Below are 18,662 nucleotides of genomic sequence, written 5' to 3' on the forward strand. Positions count from 1 at the left end.
GCCTGAGGAGCCAGCTGACCTTCAGCTGTCCCCCTGCCCATGAGTGCATGACTCCACATGCTTCGCTGGTCATGTGACACACACCCCAGGAAGGAGGAGACGATATCCGTCCCTTTCCTGTCAGGTCGTGTGGAAAATGGCGAGACATGAATGGAGCAGAAACGATAGCTGAAAACATGAATAAGGAGTAATGATGCGACTTCCTGCAGCAGCAGAAGACGCCACGTCCCACAGGCGTTTAGCAGGACACCCCCCCCCCCCCCCCCCCCCCCCCCCCCCCCCCCCCATGGAGGAAGGAATCGGATTTGCATGCTTGCTAATGAGCATGTCATGTAAATTGAGGGTGGAACAGTCTCACCAATTCTGCTCAGGCTGATGCAACAAGCGGAGTCGTGAAGGCGGAGCTGCATTAAACATGAACTCACGCTTGACTTAGAGGAGGCTGAAAGATGCTGCCTGGCTTTTGTTGCTTTTTATAGCTGCCATGGTTCCATATTTAGATCCAGCGTTTCCCCCATCACATGAAGCGATTGAGAAAAACATCCAGAGGCTCTTTGGTGGTGTGTGCACAGCAGCATCTGCGTCTCTGCGTCCTACACGTGAGGCGCGGAGCTTTGTGAATGACTGCAAAGGATGAATGGCAAGAATTCCACCTCAGCATGAGTGGAGGCAGAAGAGCCAACGGAGGCTCCAAACAGCTGCTGCTCTGCTGCTCTGCTGCTATGCTGCTCTGCTGCTGTGCTGCTCTGCTGCTCTGCAGCTATGCTGCTCTGCTGCTCTGCTGCTGTGCTGCTGTGCTGCTCTGCTGCTCTGCTGCTCTGCTACTCTGCAGCTATACTGCTCTGCTGCTCTGCTGCTCTGCAGCTATGCTACTCTGCAGCTATGCTACTCTGCTGCTCTGCAGCTCTGCAGCTATGCTACTGTGCTGCTCTGCTACTCTGCTGCTCTGTTGCTCTGCAGCTCTGCTGCTCTGCTACTCTGCTGCTCTGTTGCTCTGCTACTCTGCTGCTCTGCAGCTATGCTACTCTGCTGCTCTGCTACTCTGCTGCTCTGCAGCTATGCTACTCTGCTGCTCTGCTACTCTGCTGCTCTGCAGCTATGCTACTCTGCTGCTCTGCAGCTATGCTACTCTGCTGCTCTGCTACTCTGCTGCTCTGCAGCTATGCTACTCTGCTGCTCTGCTACTCTGCTGCTCTGCAGCTATGCTACTCTGCTGCTCTGCAGCTATGCTACTCTGCTGCTCTGCAGCTATGCTACTCTGTTGCTCTGCAGCTCTGCTGCTCTGCATGTCCTTACAATCAGCTTTGTCCTTTTTTTAAAGTAATTGTTCCTCTTTTCAGATCAGACGCCAGCACCAGTAGTCTCACATCAGAGGAAATAATACATTTACTAGGACAATACGATTCATTATTTAGCTGAAGTTCTCCCAGAGATCACAAGCTCCGACCTTCCATACGTGGCGGCTGAGAGGAAGATGAAGCTTTATTTTCTTTCTGGAAAGCTCAGGAAATGGACTTGAATTCTATCCTTCCAAGAGGAAAACATTCCAAAAGTCACTTTAATCCTTCCATCCTGCAGCACATGATGGGCCTGACATCAAGGAGACAGACGTGGCCACAGAGACTAAATAATAAATATATGTACATATTGTGTCCATTATTGTGTCAGTCAAACGCACCTACAGAATGTCAGCCGGGCTCGGATAGAACAGAGGGGTGTTTTGGTTCTTCTCAGCGGGTAAGAAGATCCTCCTGCTAAACCAGGTTAAACTAGTAAGGAAACGGACAGGAGGAAGTTTATAATCCGTTATTCTAAAGCTACGTCATTATTATACAAGTGTGTGTTTCTCCCAGAGGTTTGTCCCACAGTGGGGACATTTGCAGAATGCTGACATGGTCTGACCGTCGTCCCAAAGAGTCTTCAAATGTGTGCAGCAGGCAAAATGTCAGCACATGTCAGCATGCTGGGAGAAGAGTGGCCGGAGCCTGGTGGATTCAGCCCAGAGAGATTCTGTGTTTTATGTGAAGAACGTCCATGTGAGAGCTGCTGTTGGGAAAATACACCCAAAGAGGCTTCCACCTTCAGGACGTCTGGTCCTGCTGTCCTCCAACCAGTAAAATGCATCAAATGTAGGCAGCAGCCGCGGAGACAGGGGGATTTATGGGATGGAGGCAGTAGGGGAATCCACAAAGGACCCTCTTTAGCATTTAACATTAAATATTAATTTGCATGTAGGAGACAGTCTGCTATAAACTGCTCCTCCAGTAGACCGGATTAATTACCTCTGATCATTAGAGCCCATCAAACTCTGGTAATTATTATTGCTGAGTGCAGATTTGATTCTGATTGAGTGTCTTCTTATTTTCAGAGTAAATTACACATTCAATAACAACCTAAAATATATAAATCACTACTGTGACCACTTTTAAATATGTAACACGTGTTCACATTTTGACTGCATTTTGTCATTTTACTGTGGATTTAAGGCGATCTGAATGAGTTATAACAATGAACTCAGTTGGACTGATAAGCATGATTAGGTATGCACAGAGGAATCTGAAGTGTGAGGAGGTTCTCCCATATTAATGTCAGAGGAGGATGATAAATACGTTCACCTAAAATATGACCTATGATGTAGCTGTAAGGAGGCGTTAATGGACACATGCAGGGAGATCATTGGCCGTTGTTGCTCTCTAAACGCTGGGCTGGTCCCACAATTAGGAGTTTCAGATTCATGACGCAGCATAAGGCTAATAGCGCGGCCGTGTGGCGATAACTTTATTATTGTTCGATTCGAACCGCGTGTTGCAGTTCCCCTCCGCCCCTACGGGGGCAGCCCACTCTCGTCGCCCCGGAAACAGTTACCCTGGTGGCACACGTTCAGAAAGAAGCGGCACATCGGTCTCACGTTTTACCTGCGTGGTTGTAAAGGTGAGCTTATCTGCACATTTACCTGTCAGAAATGCAGTACATTATTCTTTGGGCCTCAGTATAATGAGAGGTGTTCATTCCGTGGGAGTTCTTGGCGTGAAACAGTGAGGACAGACCAGCCGTGAATGAAGCTAGTTTGATGGCTAACGCAACACTAGCTAGCATTAGCGCCTCAGTTTGCTGTAGTAACTAGTCTGCTGTTAATTTCATATCTAATATCTCGGCCTCCCTTCAACAGTTGACTGTAGTTGGTATTTCTGGCAACCTTTGTCTTGTTTTTGTGGCTAAGGTAGAACTTTGGGGGCGATAGCAACAGCTAGCCCTTAAAACGCGCTCCTTGTGTTGTGATCTGACTCGTTGTCACTATGACAACCACTTGACGTTTGTTCGTTAACCTTTATTCATCATGTTTAAATAACAGGAAACTTGGCAAAACCAGCTCTTTCCGAGGTTTGTGACTGAAATAGTGGCTAAAAATCACGCTCGAAAAGGAAATCGACCTTAATTCGAAGCGCTGCCCTCATATTTACATCAAATTAAATGGCATCTATGTTAGTTTTGACAGTGAATCAATCATATTTAACTTTATTCGTGGTTTTTCCATAAATAATGACTGCATTCGTGATATTGCACAAATGAGCCAGAATTCCAGGGAATTTTAGGTTCCTGAAACAGCTGCAGCTCGATGTCAGAGACGGGATTAATAGGCATGATCAACGGATCCATGCCAAGGGCTTCGATCTCACAGCTTCTACTACCTCTACTGCTAGACCTTTGTTTCACGACTGAACCCTGAAGTTCGGAAATCATCGGAACTCAACGTTGAGGCTCCCTTTCTAATTTCCTGCCCTCGTAACTCTGAAGCTTCCTCCTCCACCTCAAGAGTTGTGAATCAAATCTAAAAACCCTGTGGCTTGTTAATGCGTTCTGACCCACAGCCCATCCTGAACCCTGTTAGTAACACCCGGCTTCTCTAGCCAGCAATCCTTCCATCCAGGCCTACTCAGACACTAGTAACATTCTGGTTCCTGGAAATCCCTGCTCATAAAAGGTCCAAAGCATTTAGGTTTCTCATTATATGGTGTCATGTGCCTGCATTCTTTGCTCAACTCCCTTCGTGTGTGCGACTGCTCACGTCTGCCTTTTCTTCAGCACAGATGGCGGCCGCTACCAAGGTTCCAGAGGTCCGTGACATCACAAGGGTTGAACGAATTGGTAAGCAGATCTTAACTAGGTTTACACAGCTGTGCTGTTAGTGGGATCTGATGTATGGCGTGGATAACGTGGTTGGTTTAAACACCTTTAGGAGCTCACTCACACATCCGTGGCCTTGGTTTGGATGATGCTCTGCAGCCAAGACAGGTAAGTCTCCCTCCCTCTCTGTACATATTTTATAAAGCATATAAATTAAGATGTTCCTCCTTTGGTTTCGATGCTTTGAGAGCGCTAGAAAACACCTTTCCAATAGTAGGTAGACGTGCAGAGCTCCATTGAGGTCCCACCAGGCATCGTGGATGTGGTTTCTGTCCCCTGCAGGTGTCTCAGGGGTTGGTCGGTCAGCTGGCCTCTCGTCGGGCAGCCGGAGTCATCCTGGAGATGATCAAAGATGGCCACATAGCTGGAAGAGCAGTGCTGATTGCTGGCCAACCAGGCACTGGGAAGACCGCCATTGCTATGGGTACGACCAGCACCATAGGTCATGGTCTGTCTGGGCTGTAGTTTCCACTCCTAGGTGGTGACCTTTAACCTGTCGACGCAGGTATCGCCCAGTCTCTTGGGCAGGACACGCCCTTCACAGCTCTGGCTGGGAGCGAGATCTTCTCTCTAGAGATGAGCAAGACTGAAGCTCTGAGCCAGGCCTTTCGGAAGGCCATCGGAATAAGGATCAAGTGAGTACAAAGATGAGAGCTGCTCTGCACCCACGCGGAGGATTCCTCATGCTGCAATTGTTCAACAGAGAGGAGACGGAGATCATAGAGGGAGAGGTGGTGGAGATCCAGATCGACAGGCCGGCCACCGGAACGGTAGGCTGCTCGCGATGCTTGGCTTCCTCGAGCGTCAGAACACCATCCCGACACTCCGTAAAGGTAGACTGGCATGTTTAACCCTTCTTTCAGGGGACCAAAGTGGGCAAGCTGACCTTGAAAACCACCGACATGGAGACCATCTATGATCTGGGCAACAAGATGATTGAGAGTCTCGTTAAGGAGAAAGTTCAAGCAGGGTGAGCTCATGTCTGCATTGGTTCCCGGATCGCCGGTGTTTTAAATGGTCTCCCTTCAGATTAGAACTCTGAACTCTGCCGCAGTCTTCACACGTCTCAAACTCTGCTTAGATAAAAGGGACATTTAGAAGAGCTATACAGGAAGTTTACCTTGAGTCGTGGAGTTAGGTGGTTTGTTTTTAAAGACGCGTCATTCGTTCATGTTTTCATCACCTGAGGGAAATGGTTGTAACGCTGTCATGAACTCCTCTTTCAGAGATGTTATTACCATCGACAAAGCCACTGGAAAGATCAGCAAGCTGGGCCGCTCCTTCACCAGAGCCCGAGACTACGACGCCATGGGAGCTCAGGTATCCTGAAAGTGGCGCCCAGCGCTGCCCTTTGGTTCTGCCGCCGGCTGGAGGCTGCGAACACCTCTGACCCCCTTTGTGGCCCTTTGCAGACCCAGTTTGTCCAGTGCCCAGAGGGGGAGCTGCAGAAGAGGAAGGAGGTGGTCCACACCGTGTCCCTCCATGAGATCGACGTCATCAACAGCCGCACGCAGGGCTTCCTGGCTCTGTTCTCCGGAGACACCGGAGAGATCAAGTCCGAAGTCCGCGAGCAGATTAACGCCAAGGTGTACGAGTGGAGGGAAGAGGGCAAGGCGGAGATCATCCCAGGGGTGCGTTCAGCTGCAGGACCTCCTCGTTCCGTTCGCTCCGCTTCTGCTCGTATCTGACCCGTGGGCTTGCACTTCCAGGTCTTGTTCATCGACGAGGTTCACATGTTGGACATGGAGTGCTTTTCCTTTCTGAATCGAGCCCTGGAGAGCGACCTGTCCCCAGTTCTCATCATGGCCACCAACAGAGGCATCACTCGGTACTCTTCTGCCCGTCTCACTCCTTGTTGTCCTGTAAGCGGCCAGATAAACGGGCCCAGAGTCGGTTCACTGGCTCTAGAGTGTCTCAGCCGTACGGGGAGACATCCACAAAGCTGGAACCTTGTTTTTGGGGGGTCATGAAATGGTTCCTGTGTGTGAGAACTGTGAGTATTAACTGCCAGCCTTTGTTCAGCATCCGTGGCACCAACTATCAGAGCCCCCACGGCATCCCCATCGACCTGCTGGATCGCCTGCTCATCATCGCCACCTCTCCTTACACCGAGAAAGAGACCAGGCAGATCCTGAAGATCCGGTGAGCTCCTGCGCCCGCTGTCTCGGTCGAATCCGTGCAGAAGCAAACTAAAGGTGTTTGGTTTTGACTCAGCTGCGAGGAGGAGGACGTGGAGATGAGCGAAGAGGCTCACACGGTCCTGACGCGCATCGGGATGGAGACGTCTCTGCGTTACGCCATCCAGCTGATCAGCACCGCCGGACTCGTGTGTCGCAAACGGAAGGTAAGCGGGTTTAACCCGGGGAGCCCACGTGGGCGCGATGCGGCGGCTTCATCTGGGTGTGGCCTGTTTTCCTCAGGGCACAGAAGTTCAGGTGGAGGACATCAGGAGGGTGTACTCTCTGTTCCTGGATGAGACCAGATCCTCCCAGTACATGAAGGAGTATCAGGATTCCTTCCTGTTCAATGAAACACGTGAGTTTTCTCTGCAGCCTGTCCCTCCGTTCTAGACTCAGCGGGCAGCCTTAAAGAAAGCAGCTCACTGTTGAGGTTGGCATCATTTAGAGGTGTCATCAGAAATCTAAATATGAACACCTGAGGTCGTTCAGAGGTTAGCTACTACCGTGTGCAGTTGTGACTGAGGAAGGAGGGTAGGTAGTAGTGTTCATCTTTGGTCTGTTATTACATGTCAATGAAGAGCAGAAATGCTCAGCTCAGCCGGTCTTATACATGTGTTCTGTCCTTTCCTTTCAGAATCTCTTCAGATGGACACATCATAGGATGGAGGCGGCGTTCCTTTTTTCCATATTCTCAATTGTGCAAAATTCATTGCTTTGTTGCTCGGTTTGTTCATGGTTTCTTTTTATGAAACGATTAAAGTGATGTTTCTTTAAACACTGGGATAGTTTTTGTTGTCCATCAACTACGGGATCTGGCAGATTCTAAAACCAAGCAACAGTTTGGACCATCACATTCAAATGAACGTTGTTTTGTCCTGTAGGTCACAATGAGACCACTAGAGGGCAGCAAAGACTTGGTGGCTTTGGTGAAGATACAGTTCGGCCCCTTTGCATTCTAGTAAAAACGTGCCTCTTTATGTTCAATTTACATGTGTGTTTAAAAGCTCTCAACCTGTTGTTCAGGTTTATGTTTGTTCTCTGTATGCACTCATTCATGTAAAATAGTCAGAGGGAGACGAGCAGCGGTAAAATCTAAAATGTAGCAGATTTGTATCTGCTGTGTGTACAGCTGAAAGGACCTGTTGTCCCTGGTGACGGTGGTGATCATCTACGAGAACTGCACAGTCACCCATATTAAAGCTGGTTCTGGAACATCTTGTTTTGATGGTTGCTTCTAGACAAACTTATTATTAAGGGATACAAAAGCATTGGCTTGAGTCTTAAGATGGTTCATATCCTGTCCTCTGCACCTTCACAAGTTCTTCAGATTCCCCCCTGAAGGCTGAGAGTTTAGGATTCCACACAATCAACTCACTTCCCTCAAGCTCGAGGAGCCCTTCCAGACTTACTGGGAACGTCGTGTTTCCAGTCTTTAACGGTAATGGGTCTGACCTGTAAATGAGCTGCTTTAAAGGCCTTTTGTGTTAAATCTGCAGGCTTTTTTCCCTTCCATTCTGAAGCTGATCAGGCTGGTTTGCCTTCGGGTGTGGAGGTGAGAACATGGCCCCCTCCCGCTGAGGATTCCTCCCAGCTCCACAAGCCCACGCTGCTTTGGCTGCCCCCACTCGGCCTGCTGACGCGTCTGCGTCCTTGGCAGCAGAATTAACTGGAGTTACATGTAACTGAAATGAATCTTTAGGCCAATAATCATGAATCTGAGCCCCGTTCTTGTGCCCGGCAGCGGCAGAGAGCTGCACAATGACCAACATGCAATAAGAAGAAAGAAGAGGAAAAGTGCATCTCTCCATTAATAGTTTATTAATAAAAAATAGGCTATGATCACATGATACGTTTCATCAGTACGTAATTACTCTATAAAACACCAGATTTTCCCCACATCCAGACTTCCAGCTTCCTTCAAAAGGCAACAGGAAGCACCTTGGACTCATGATCGTGGAATATACATGTTTTTGTTCAGTAGATGCACGTGGACATCAAACGGCGGGCGGCTCAGTGGACGCCGTGTTTCACAGCTGGATGATGGTGATGGCTGACTCGTACCAAACCCAGAAGCCGGGATAGACGGGCTCACCGAAGGAGGCCTTGAAGCGATGGATGAGAGACATGCTTTCACCCACAGCGTAGAAGGAGAGGGTGCCCCCGGCGTGGTCCAGGAACACGCCGATGCGCGACGAGTAGGGCGCCGTGATCTCCAGCTGATCTTTGCTGTGGCGAGCTGAGTAGCTGGAGTCGGAGCAGAAGAGGCTCCAGGACTTGCGGTTGTATCCGATGCGGCAGCCGTCTCCGTAGCCCGCCCTCTTGATGCCCTTGTAGGTGACTCCGATGGCAGCCCCCTCGCCGCTCCAGTCCACTTCCCAGTAGTAAGCCCCCCCAGACAGAGGCTCCACGCACAGGACCTGGGGGAGGGAGTCGAACCTGGCGGCGCTGTCGTGGTAGGCCTGGGGGTCCCTCTTGAGGGTGGCTTTCCTGTTCCCTCGTGATAAGTAGAGCTGCCTGTAGGCTGTGTTGGGGTCCAGAGTCAGCTGGCAGGCATCTGTGGGGGGGGGGGACATTTTACTGTTACATTGTGCTCGCTTTGTTGACAGTATGGAGCTGGAGAAAGCCTCTGCTCCCAGCACCCTCCACCAGGACCCCACCAGACTTGGAAAGGAAAAAGTCACCTGACCATGAAATGCAGTCATTGTTTATTCACACTTCTGAGCACCAGAACGGTTCACCTTCTCCTGGACGCACGCACGCACGCACGCACGCACGCACGCACGCACGCACGCACGCACGCACGCACGCACGCACGCACGCACGCGCGTCCCTCTCCACCTCCTCTCTGCGTCTATCTTTCATTCTAAAGCTCGTAAGGATGCAAGAACGCAGGAGACCTTGTGGTCGTGGCCCGTTGGTGAGTAAATAATGACTGCATTCAGTTCTGCAGTGAGACCCTCTGACCGGACACAGACACCAGAATAATCCCAGGGATTAGAGGTCACCTGCCTGCTGTGTGCCTCCACCTCTGCAGGTCACAGCTGGTGAGACACCCGGTGGCCTCGACTAGATCTGGGCGGCCTATTATCTGGAATAATAGAGGTATCAACACTGTTTGTGAATCTGACCACAAACAGAAATGTCTCTGACAGCCAAAACCTGAAGCTCTCCTCCCTGAACGACGATGATTAGATAATGAGGAACAAAGCTGATAATTCCTCTAAACAGACATATCAGAACTGAACATTCAGTTAAAAAGGACAAACGGCCAACGGGTGTCTTTGTAATCAGCCCCCGTCTCAGCCATGATTGGAGGACAGACAGTAGTCACCAGGGTCAGATTTGGTGGTCAGCCACAGGGTCTGACGCAGAACTCCGTCAGCATCTAAGGGGACTCGTGCAGGGAAACGAGCAGCCAGAGCGATGGCGTGCGTCACAGCAGAAGATCAGGAGATAAAGCCAGACTCACATCTCAGGAAGTCCTCCCTGTACTGGGGTTCCTGCACCGGCACCGACTTGTACATGGGCGCTTCTTCACCTTTGATCGACAGCCTCTTCTTGGACTCGTCCAGTTGGCAGAAGGTCATTTTGTTGACTGTAAAGACAGCAGAAGCACAATGAGCCCTTAAATCCACCCGTGTTCTGCCCCTGGAGGCCTCCCCTGCTCCCCGGACCCTTCGCTCACCCGCTTTGGCCACTTTGACCAGCTCCTCGTTGCTGAATTCGTTCAGGTGCTGTTTCATCTCGGACACGGCCTTCGTGACGGGGCCGAAGGAGAAGTACGGATTGACGCTGACGGTGGGCAGCTCCTCGGCCTCGGTCTGCGCGATCAGCATGTGGTAGCTCTGCAACGGCAACCCACAGTTACTCTCGGCCCCCCCGACCAGTCTGACCCCAGCAGGAAACCCGTCCTCGGCAGAGGATTCCCGCCGAATCAGAGTGCCTGAAGGTGGCGCCGGTGGGCGCCGTCAGTCACCTGAATGAAGTGGATGTGGTCCTCAGTGCGGGACAGCTGCGTGATCTCGTTGTCCCTCCTCTTCAGATCGGAGATCTCGTGGGTCAGGCGCTCCAGGTGACCCTCGGCGTTGTTGAGGGCGGCCCTCTTGTTGGAGCTGATCAGCTTGGCCATCTCTTGCTGCATGCGCTCGATGGCGCGGATCATGTCGCTGAAGGTCTTCTCACATTCCTGCAGCGCCCTCTGGGCCGAGTTCTGCACAGGAAGCACGGCCACATACCGTCAGCCCGGCTGCCACACTGGTTCGACCAGATGCTGTCACCACTCTGGCTCGGAGGAATGCGCCCATGCTGGCGCTCTCAGGAGTGGTTCGTTTGTGGTGTACGGCGGCGGTACAAACCTTGAGAGCGTCCACCGCCTGTTTCAGCTCCTCCATCTGCTTGAGCCTGTCGTGAATCTTCTCCTGGACATCGGCCTGCGTGGCGCCGAGCCGTTGCTACGAGAAAGAACGAGCGATACGTTTGAACCTGGAAGATATTCGATTGAAACTTGCGGAGCTAAAGCTGGCGGCCATGATCAGACATGGGTGTGTGTGTGTGTGTGTGTGTGTGTGTGTGACACAGCGCTGGAGGCTTTCTTTATCGCTTGTTTAATCTCTTGTTAACCACTCATTCAGCAGGTCACCGTGACAACGGTCCTGCTCGTGTACGCGTTACGTCGGATCGCCTTAAACAACGGTTGCCATAAAGTCGAAGGCTCAATCGCCTACCTGCTCCTCCGCCCTCTCCTGCTCGGCCGACACCATGTCGTGACCTTTGTGCTCTTTGACCGTGCACAGCACGCAGATGCACATCTGGTCGGTGCGGCAGTACAGCTCCAGGCCCTTCTGATGCTGGGGGCAGATCTGCCGGTCCAGGTGGCCGATTTCATCCACCAGCTTGTGCCTCTTGAAGGTGGCCGACTCAAAATGGGGCTTGAGATGTTTCTCGCAGTAGGAGGCCAGGCACATCAGGCAGGTCTTCACCGCTTTGTGCTTCTTGCCGATGCAGATGTCGCAGCCCACGTCCTGGGGCCCTGCGTAGTTGTAGTCAGGGGACGGAGGCGGAGGTGGAAAGGAGTCGCGCGGCAGGGTGGAGTAGCGGGAGCCTCCTACGCGTCGCGGGGTAGGTCTCTTGTTGTAGGTGACCCTGCACTGGGGGCAGAGGAAGGAGCCCGTGTGGTCAGCATGGTCCCAGTACGTCTTCAGGCAAATGGAGCAGAAAACGTGTCCACATGGGATGGAGACGGGGTCCCTCAGGTGCTCCTTGCACAGGTAGCAGCTATCCTGGTCGGACGACATGGGGGCAAGTGGAGCGCCGTTTCCTGTGGTGCCGATTATCCTGCAGAGAGAGCCGGCGCCTGGTGTCAGCCAAGTGGCAAAGTGAGCCCACAGCCACCACAGCCACCACTTATATAGAGTAAACAGACAAGGAGGCTAAACTGGTTAAGCAGAAACCAGTCAAACAAAGGAGGGGCATAAAAAAGTCTGCAGCGACGAATGCCTCCACGGCTTCCAGGGTCGAATCGGAAGCTGGGAAAGGTGTGGCGGCCTCTGCCTCATCTCCGCTTATATCCCGCTTCTTATTGACGTAGAAGACGGCAAAGTAAATAAAAACAACAACCCTCAGTGGAACGTGCCGCGCTGCCACTTAACCTCAGCACATGAACACTTTCAAGCCAGATTCCAGGCGGCGAGGGCCACCTTCAGGAGTGGTGAAGGTCAGGGGTCAGGCAGGGATTACCTGCCGATCTGTGGTCAGGAAATAGGTCCAGTTGTTTGGACCATGTGAGCACGACTTCCCTGCCGGCCGGGTTCCTTTTGTGGTTCCTGGATGCCGCCGCCGATCAATTAACAGATCAATTTGTGCTCGTCGCTGCTTGAAACCAAAACAATGCCGGGAATGTTCCGCTCTGGCAGCAACGCTTCAAGGGCAGAGTGGCTCTCGCTGGACACGCCCCCAGCGGGACGCAGTTTCGGGGCTGCTGAAACGAAGGCAGGAATGCGACTCCTCTTGATAGGGCGGATAAGAGCGGGGCCGAGGAAGCCTGCCTGAAAGATTGCATTGTGTCCCAGCCAGCGGAGGCTCTGGCGTCCCTCAGCATCAGCTGACAGCACCGATTAAACGCAGCATCTGATGCGACAGAAGCCGAGGACGTGAAAATAGTCCCTCCTAGAAATCTCCTTACTGATAGCTTCTTTATTGGTTAGCTTTCTGATAAGGTGATTGATTTCCATTTGTTTATGGCCTCACATTAACACTGCACCTTTTAACGGGCATCTGTGGGAAAATACTGCCAATATCCCAGACTTGAGGTTGCCAGTGGATTGATTTGAGACCTGTGGGAGGGAGGGGGTGGACTTTGGCTTCATAAAATAAAGAGATCCAAATATAAACCGCAAAAATGACTGGTTGGTCTGTAATTACAAGACTTTAGCGTTGAGCAATCAAACTTACGATGATTCGCTCTGACAAATGCTCCCGCTGACGGGAGGTTTGGGAGGGCAAGCGTGATCAAACACACGTCAGACGTGCCTTTGAGCCAAGCGCCGCGTGGGTTACGCAACCCGCTGCTGCTGCACTTCCTGGGAATTGTTCCCGATTGTTCTCGCCGTAGTTTCAAGTATTAAATCAGCCAACCAAAGGGTTTAATATCACATCTAATCTCTGACATGACGTCAGCCAGTGTTTTAGGCATCATTCAGGGGGGGGGGGGGCTTGACAATAGTGGTGTTTACAGATTTCAAGATGGTGTCTTCCTGTTTTCACCACTCTGATGAAACGCTGTCCAGTTCCCTTTGATCAAACATCCATTTACGTTCTCTTGGCCCAGTAGAAAACACGCTGGATGCACCCGAGGGGGGGGTTGACCTTTGCCCCCGAGCGCTGCTGCTGGTTATGACCGGAGTTTCTGTGTCTTCACAGCAGCTCCGGCCCACAGGCTGGGAATGAGCAGGTATTCAGGTGTGTTTTGTGATAAACAGACTGCCGCTCCGCTCTGGCGTCTTCAAAGAGGTGCGCCTAGTTGGTCACTGAGAAAGGAGAACCTTAACAATAGGGTGAAGTTGGTTCCCCGGTACCAGTTCGCAGGTCGTTCCTCCCTCTAAGTACAGCTGCTCCCTTCGCTCCGGAGGAAGGAAGGAAAAGTGGCTTATCAGAAAACTCACCAAATATGGAGGGTGAAACTGCCCAGAGAACTCGGAACGCAGGGGCCTTGAACCAGGAGCCGCTGAACTCTACACGTACTGTTAAAACCAAGATATTTTCCTATATGGTGATAATTATACAGCAGGTGTGTGTGTGTGTGTGGGGGGGGGAGTTATAACTGCAGTTATTTTACAGTAGAATCAAGCTGAACAAAAGACGGAGTGAAAGGGGCTAAAACAGGGGGGACTAATTGAAATGTAAATGAGCGGGTCCGATGTCTGCTGAGGCATGTGTGCACACCCATGCAGCAGCAAATATTTCCTCTCTGTTGCCGCTCAAATATGTGTGTGTGTGTGTGTGTGTGTCTACAGTTACAAGGCGACTGTAGAAGTGGCCGGACTGGTTGGACTGGACGCCGTGTAAACACTGCTCTCTGAACCCTGACAGGCTTCCTGCTGCAAGCTAAAATACTACAGCAGTTTTGGGAGAGGAAGGAGAGCCTGGAACGACTTTGAAACTCTGCTGGAGCTGGCGGCGTCTGTTTGTTTATGAGGTGGTCCCTTCACATTCCTGCAGCACCTTAGGCTGCATTTGTGTTTGTTAGACTGTAACCGGTCTGAGACAATGGCGATTCAGGCTGAAAACAATAGGTGGAAATCCAGCTGCAGAGAGGTGTGTGTGCCGGCCCAGCACAGATGAGCCACATGAGAAATGTGAGAATAAAGGAAACTGTCAGGGAAATGGAAGCGTGTTTTGGCACAGAGGCCACTTCTTGTGCTTTTTCAGTCTCTCTCTCTCTCTCTCTCCTCCCTCCTTGTTCAACCTGCTTATCTGAACTGGGCAGGGCTCGATATACTCCCAGCAGAGGGGGAGGGCCTTGTCTGCTTTCAATCAATAACCTGTGGAATTCAGAAATACAAGTAGGTCCTGTCTCTGGCAGGCTGTACCACACTCTCGAGGGCGGGCTCCCAGGCACACTCGACAGACTTTCTCGTCTGCTCTTGGCATTCTCTGTCGGTTTCCCACAGGTCCGCCTGTGTTTGCAGCCCATCACAATGGCCGATCACACGTCGCCAGACTACTTCAGCTGCACCCTGTGCCTCAGCCTTCTCAGGGACCCTGTGGCCATCCCGTGTGGCCACAGTTTCTGTATGGACTGCATCAGCGGCTACTGGAACGAAGCCGACTACACAGGGATATACATTTGTCCTCAGTGTAAGATTACCTTCACCCAGAGGCCCGTGCTGCGGCCCAATGCCACTCTGAGCATGGTGGCCGAGAAGATCAAGAAGAGCGGCCTGAACCTGAACGCCAACGCAGCCCAGGACAGCGTCTACGCCGGGGCCAGCGACGTCCCCTGTGACTTCTGCATGGGGAAGAAGCTGAAGGCTGTCAAGTCCTGTCTTAACTGTCTGGCGTCCTACTGCGAGAAGCACCTGAAGCCGCACTACGAGTCGGCCACGTTCAAGAGGCACAAGCTGGTGGACGAGCTGGGAAACCTGGACAGGAAGATCTGCCCGCAGCACCAGAAGTCCCTGGAGCTGTTCTGCAGAACGGACCAGATGTGCATCTGCGCTATCTGCACAGTCAGTGAGCACAGGGGCCACGACATCGTCTCTGCGGAGGCAGAGAGGAGCGAGAAGCAGGTAAGAACCCTTCGCTTTCACACGCTAAAAACCAAAGTAGGACCAGGATTTCAGGTCCCAAACCCCTCTGTTAGGTTCTCTTCTCTGTTTTTCCTGGAATACGTTTGAGGCAACCCGTGGTCAGATTATCAGGTGAACACAAACAGGCGGTTTTTGCTGGAGCCCGGCCGCTCGCTGGACTTTGACCCGTTTGACCAATGCTATCAGCTAAAGCGGCGGGCCCTGAGCGCCGAGAGGAGCGCTCTGTGATTGGAGGCGCGGGGGCAGTGTCACCAGAGCCTGCTGTTCCAGCTGTGGGAGAGACGCACAGAAACCAGACAATTCCTTCCGCTCCAGTTCGTTCCCACCTGCGGGAGTCACGATAGTGGAATGTCAAGGTCTTCCACGGCTAGCCAATCACAGCAGAACCACAGCCGTGCACTTTCAAACGCGCAGCCAGTAAAGTGGAGATAAGATGGACGCAGAAGGGCAAACTTTTAATGTGTGAGGGAGTTTTATGGAGCCAAAGGTGTTTGAAGGACCCTTCCACAACACAAAGTCTTCAAAGCTCCCCCATTAGAAGATTTATAATCTGAATCTCACTCTATCTCCCGCTCTCTCCCCTCCCCCTCCTCTGTCCACCCCCCCCCCCAACAGATTCCCCACATTCCTCAAGCTTATCTTGAAGAATGGGTTGGTGGGCTTGAGTAAAAGCTGAATTAGAACCCCTCTATTCTGCACATCAGTGCCGTGCGCACCTTGAAACATCTCTTTACAAATCAGGCGGCCGCAGCTTCGCATTCCTAAAATGGCCAGAATTCCATTAGAGATTCCCCCCGCGAGCCCCCTCCGAGATAAAAGCTGCCAGCGTTAAGAAGGAACTCTGAATGGGGTGAATTAGATGTGCCAAAAAAAGGCCTCCCTGAGATCTTCCACCATGAGAAAGAATGTCTGTTGCTGCGGCAGCAAAATGGGAGGCGGAACGAATGAGAAGTTCGTGAAGTGATGTGACGCGTTTTTATCTGCAGAAACTCTTGGGAGTGTCTCAAGCTGAGATCAGACAGAAATGTCAGGAGAGGGTGAAGGAGCTGGAGGAGCTGAAGACGGCTGTGGATTCACTGAAGGTGATGATGATGGTGGTGGTGGTGGTCAACGAGGCCGCTCCCGTCTTATAGTTTAAGTTGTGTCCAGAATTCGGCCCAGAGGGCCATGGTGGAGAGCCAGAAGATGTTCGAGGACATGATCCGCTCCATCGACAGGATGAGGTCAGAGGTGACCAAGCTGATCGGCATCAATGAAAAGGCGGCGTTCAACCAGGCCGAGGCTCTGATCGAACGGCTGGAGCAAGAGATCGACGAGCTGAAGAAGAAGGAGTCCGGCCTCAAGCAGCTGTACGGCACCGACGACCACATCCACTTCCTGCAGGTACCTAAAGAGACGGCGGGATCTGGTCGTTCCGCCATCGTCCTCGTCAGCCGACTCACCACGCGCTCTTCTTCCCCCTCAGAACTTCAACTACCTCTGCACCCCCACCGACGACGGCTTCATACCCCGCGTGAGCCTGAACCCCGACTTCTCCTTCGCTGCCGTCAGGAAAGCCGTGGCCGAGATCAAGGAGCGCCTGGAGGAGTTCGGCCGGGAGGAGCTGCTCAAGATCTCCAAGTCAGGTGTGACTCCAGCGACGGAGGTACGCAAACAAGGGAGGCGTCCGTTTTAATAAACGAGAATGTGGCGTGTGTTGCAGTGAGCGAGATGCCGGTGTACACTACCGAGAGCCGGACGTTGGACAGGAGGAGCAGAGGTGAGCGGCAGGTTAATGATCCTTTAGGTTGATGGTGGAGCCGTGAGTCAACGGGGGCCTGTCAGAACCACGTTGCTCCGGCAACCTCGGGTCGCGACGTCAAACTTGCACACTTTCCCCAGGACCTCCAATTCTAATTCAGCTTCTTTTTTACTAAGAAAACTAACAGAACTCTTTGTGCAGGTGTAGCTAAAGAAGTGACGACTGACGGTGTTTCTTCAGAGCCGAAGAGCAGAGCTGACTTTCTAAAGTGTAAGTGTCCCCGCACACGTCGGTCTAACGCTCCCACGCGGTCGGAGAGGATGACGGGATGATTGCGCTCTCCTCCAGCCCCCCATCAGCAGGAGGGTCCCCCTACATGAGTCTGGTCCTGCTCAAGGTTTCTTCCTGTTAAAGGGGAGTTTTTCCTTGCCACTGTTGCTTGTCTGGGGTCAGGCCCTGGGATTCTGGAAAGCGCCTTGAAACAATTTTGATTGTAAAAGACGCTATATAAATAAAGACTGATTTGATTTGATTTGATTTGATTTGCAGACTTCTGCCAGCTGAAGCTGGACCCCAACACGGCCTACAAGGAGCTGTACATCTCTGAGAACAGCAGGAAGGTCATCCGCACCAGAGACCTGCAGCCCTACGGGGACACCTCCGACAGGTTCGACAGCTTCGCCCAGGTGCTGTGCAGGGAGGCGCTCTCCGGCGGGCGCTTCTACTGGGAAATCGAGTGGAACGGGGAGTTCTCCATCGGGGTGGCCTACCGCAGCATCAGCCGGAAGGGCAAAGGCTCCATGTGCCTGCTGGGCTACAATGACAAATCCTGGAGTCTGCTGTGCTCCGACACGGGCTACTCTGCCTGGCACAACCGGGTGGACAAAAGCATCAGCGCCCCCCACTCCCCCCGGATAGGCGTGTACCTGGACCACAGCGCGGGCGTGCTGGCGTTCTACAGCATCAGCGGCAGCATGACGCTCCTGCACAGGTTTGAGACCACCTTCGTGGAGCCCCTCTACCCAGGCTTCGGGGTGGGGACCTCGGTCAAGATCTGCAATCTCAAATGAACATCTTTGTGGCAAAGATTTGACATCAAACTGCTTTTGGAATATTTATTTTTGCAGCTATACCAAACCAAGCCTTTTTTTTAAAAAAAAAAGAAAAATATGTATATACTTGCTGACACGCTCACGTTTTTTAGAAATGCACGACTTCATAATCCCACAAGTACAAGACGTCGATTTGAATGAGCCTTTTTAAGATTCTCTTGAATGTTGAATTTCACTCAAACGTGTCACACTTACTGTGCTAAAATGTAAACGTTCTATATTCTCACACAACATGATGTTATAAGTCATGATATAACCAGAGGTACATTTGCCAGTAGTAACACTCATTTGACCAATATTGCTGCATTAGTGTGAAATATTTTACACTCTTACGCACATTATCGGTGCATGAATACATTATGAGTTCAACCCTCACAGAAGAACATTTCATTACTTCTCGAAATCACCACCTTTGAACTAACTTTTAATTTTATGTTTACTTGTTTAATGGACCATCGCAGTATGACCGATATCATAGAAATTTGTTTTGTAAAAAAACATTTATTCGTCTGTGGTTTGAAATAAAGCCCTAGATGAGTAAGCTTGTGTTGGTTTGATATTTATTCATTCATGTTTTCCTTCCTAAATCGTGGATAAAGTACGTGAACAGCGTGCAGCAAACACCTCCCCCTGGCGG

General features: G+C 51.6%; 3 protein-coding genes across 6 annotated transcripts; 2 read left to right on the forward strand and 1 right to left on the reverse strand.

Annotated features, from left to right (window-relative positions):
- The first annotated feature begins 2,797 nt into the window (after positions 1-2,797).
- LOC115252686 (ruvB-like 2) lies at positions 2,798-7,577 on the forward strand. Of its 3 annotated transcripts, none has more exons than XM_029848559.1 (14): positions 2,798-2,931; positions 4,084-4,146; positions 4,238-4,293; positions 4,468-4,609; positions 4,691-4,820; positions 4,889-4,955; positions 5,049-5,155; positions 5,412-5,505; positions 5,598-5,816; positions 5,895-6,013; positions 6,208-6,327; positions 6,400-6,529; positions 6,606-6,720; positions 7,000-7,025. In XM_029848559.1, the coding sequence occupies exons 2-14, from the start codon at positions 4,089-4,091 to the stop codon at positions 7,023-7,025; spliced, it is 1,383 nt and encodes a 460-aa protein (XP_029704419.1). In that variant the 5' UTR covers positions 2,798-2,931; positions 4,084-4,088. The 3 variants fall into 3 exon arrangements, with proteins under 3 accessions (XP_029704419.1, XP_029704420.1, XP_029704418.1); XM_029848560.1 differs by having other exon boundaries at positions 2,809-2,931; positions 4,089-4,146; XM_029848558.1 differs by lacking the exon at positions 2,798-2,931 and having other exon boundaries at positions 4,089-4,146; positions 7,000-7,577.
- A 585-nt stretch (positions 7,578-8,162) lies between these two features.
- Positions 8,163-11,766, reverse strand: LOC115252685 (tripartite motif-containing protein 16-like). 2 transcript variants are annotated; one of them, XM_029848550.1, is made up of 7 exons: positions 11,090-11,766; positions 10,721-10,816; positions 10,342-10,575; positions 10,051-10,210; positions 9,835-9,960; positions 9,375-9,453; positions 8,789-8,919 (listed from the first exon to the last, which is right to left on the reverse strand). In XM_029848550.1, exons 1-6 carry the CDS (start codon positions 11,657-11,659, stop codon positions 9,401-9,403), a joined length of 1,239 nt encoding a protein of 412 aa, XP_029704410.1. In that variant the 5' UTR covers positions 11,660-11,766; the 3' UTR covers positions 8,789-8,919; positions 9,375-9,400. The 2 variants fall into 2 exon arrangements, with proteins under 2 accessions (XP_029704409.1, XP_029704410.1); XM_029848549.1 differs by lacking the exon at positions 9,375-9,453 and having other exon boundaries at positions 8,163-8,919.
- Positions 11,767-14,407: 2,641 nt separating this feature from the next.
- On the forward strand, positions 14,408-18,559 carry ftr82 (finTRIM family, member 82). The gene is made up of 7 exons (XM_011611006.2): positions 14,408-15,151; positions 16,159-16,254; positions 16,322-16,555; positions 16,638-16,797; positions 16,875-16,931; positions 17,115-17,183; positions 17,463-18,559. The coding sequence occupies exons 1-7, from the start codon at positions 14,561-14,563 to the stop codon at positions 17,981-17,983; spliced, it is 1,728 nt and encodes a 575-aa protein (XP_011609308.1). The 5' UTR covers positions 14,408-14,560; the 3' UTR covers positions 17,984-18,559.
- Positions 18,560-18,662: the final 103 nt, after the last annotated feature.

Source organism: Takifugu rubripes, chromosome 15, assembly GCF_901000725.2.
Source record: "Takifugu rubripes chromosome 15, fTakRub1.2, whole genome shotgun sequence".
Lineage (NCBI taxonomy): Eukaryota > Metazoa > Chordata > Actinopteri > Tetraodontiformes > Tetraodontidae > Takifugu > Takifugu rubripes.

Bases quoted from the DNA above. Each gene is read 5' to 3' on its own strand.
- LOC115252686 (XM_029848559.1), top strand. From the start codon at position 4,089: ATGGCGGCCGCTACCAAGGTTCCAGAGGTCCGTGACATCACAAGGGTT. The intron at 4,294-4,467 runs GTAAGTCTCCCT...TGTCCCCTGCAG, and splicing joins ATGCTCTGCAGCCAAGACAG to GTGTCTCAGGGGTTGGTCGG. The intron at 4,610-4,690 runs GTACGACCAGCA...CTGTCGACGCAG, and splicing joins GAAGACCGCCATTGCTATGG to GTATCGCCCAGTCTCTTGGG.
- LOC115252685 (XM_029848549.1), bottom strand. From the start codon at position 11,659: ATGTCGTCCGACCAGGATAGCTGCTACCTGTGCAAGGAGCACCTGAGG. The intron at 9,961-10,050 runs GTGAGCGAAGGG...CTGTCTTTACAG, and splicing joins GGTCAAAGTGGCCAAAGCGG to TCAACAAAATGACCTTCTGC. The intron at 8,920-9,834 runs GTGAGTCTGGCT...CCCCCCCCACAG, and splicing joins CAGGGAGGACTTCCTGAGAT to ATGCCTGCCAGCTGACTCTG.
- ftr82 (XM_011611006.2), top strand. From the start codon at position 14,561: ATGGCCGATCACACGTCGCCAGACTACTTCAGCTGCACCCTGTGCCTC. The intron at 15,152-16,158 runs GTAAGAACCCTT...TTTTATCTGCAG, and splicing joins CAGAGAGGAGCGAGAAGCAG to AAACTCTTGGGAGTGTCTCA. The intron at 16,932-17,114 runs GTGAGCGGCAGG...CTCTTTGTGCAG, and splicing joins GTTGGACAGGAGGAGCAGAG to GTGTAGCTAAAGAAGTGACG.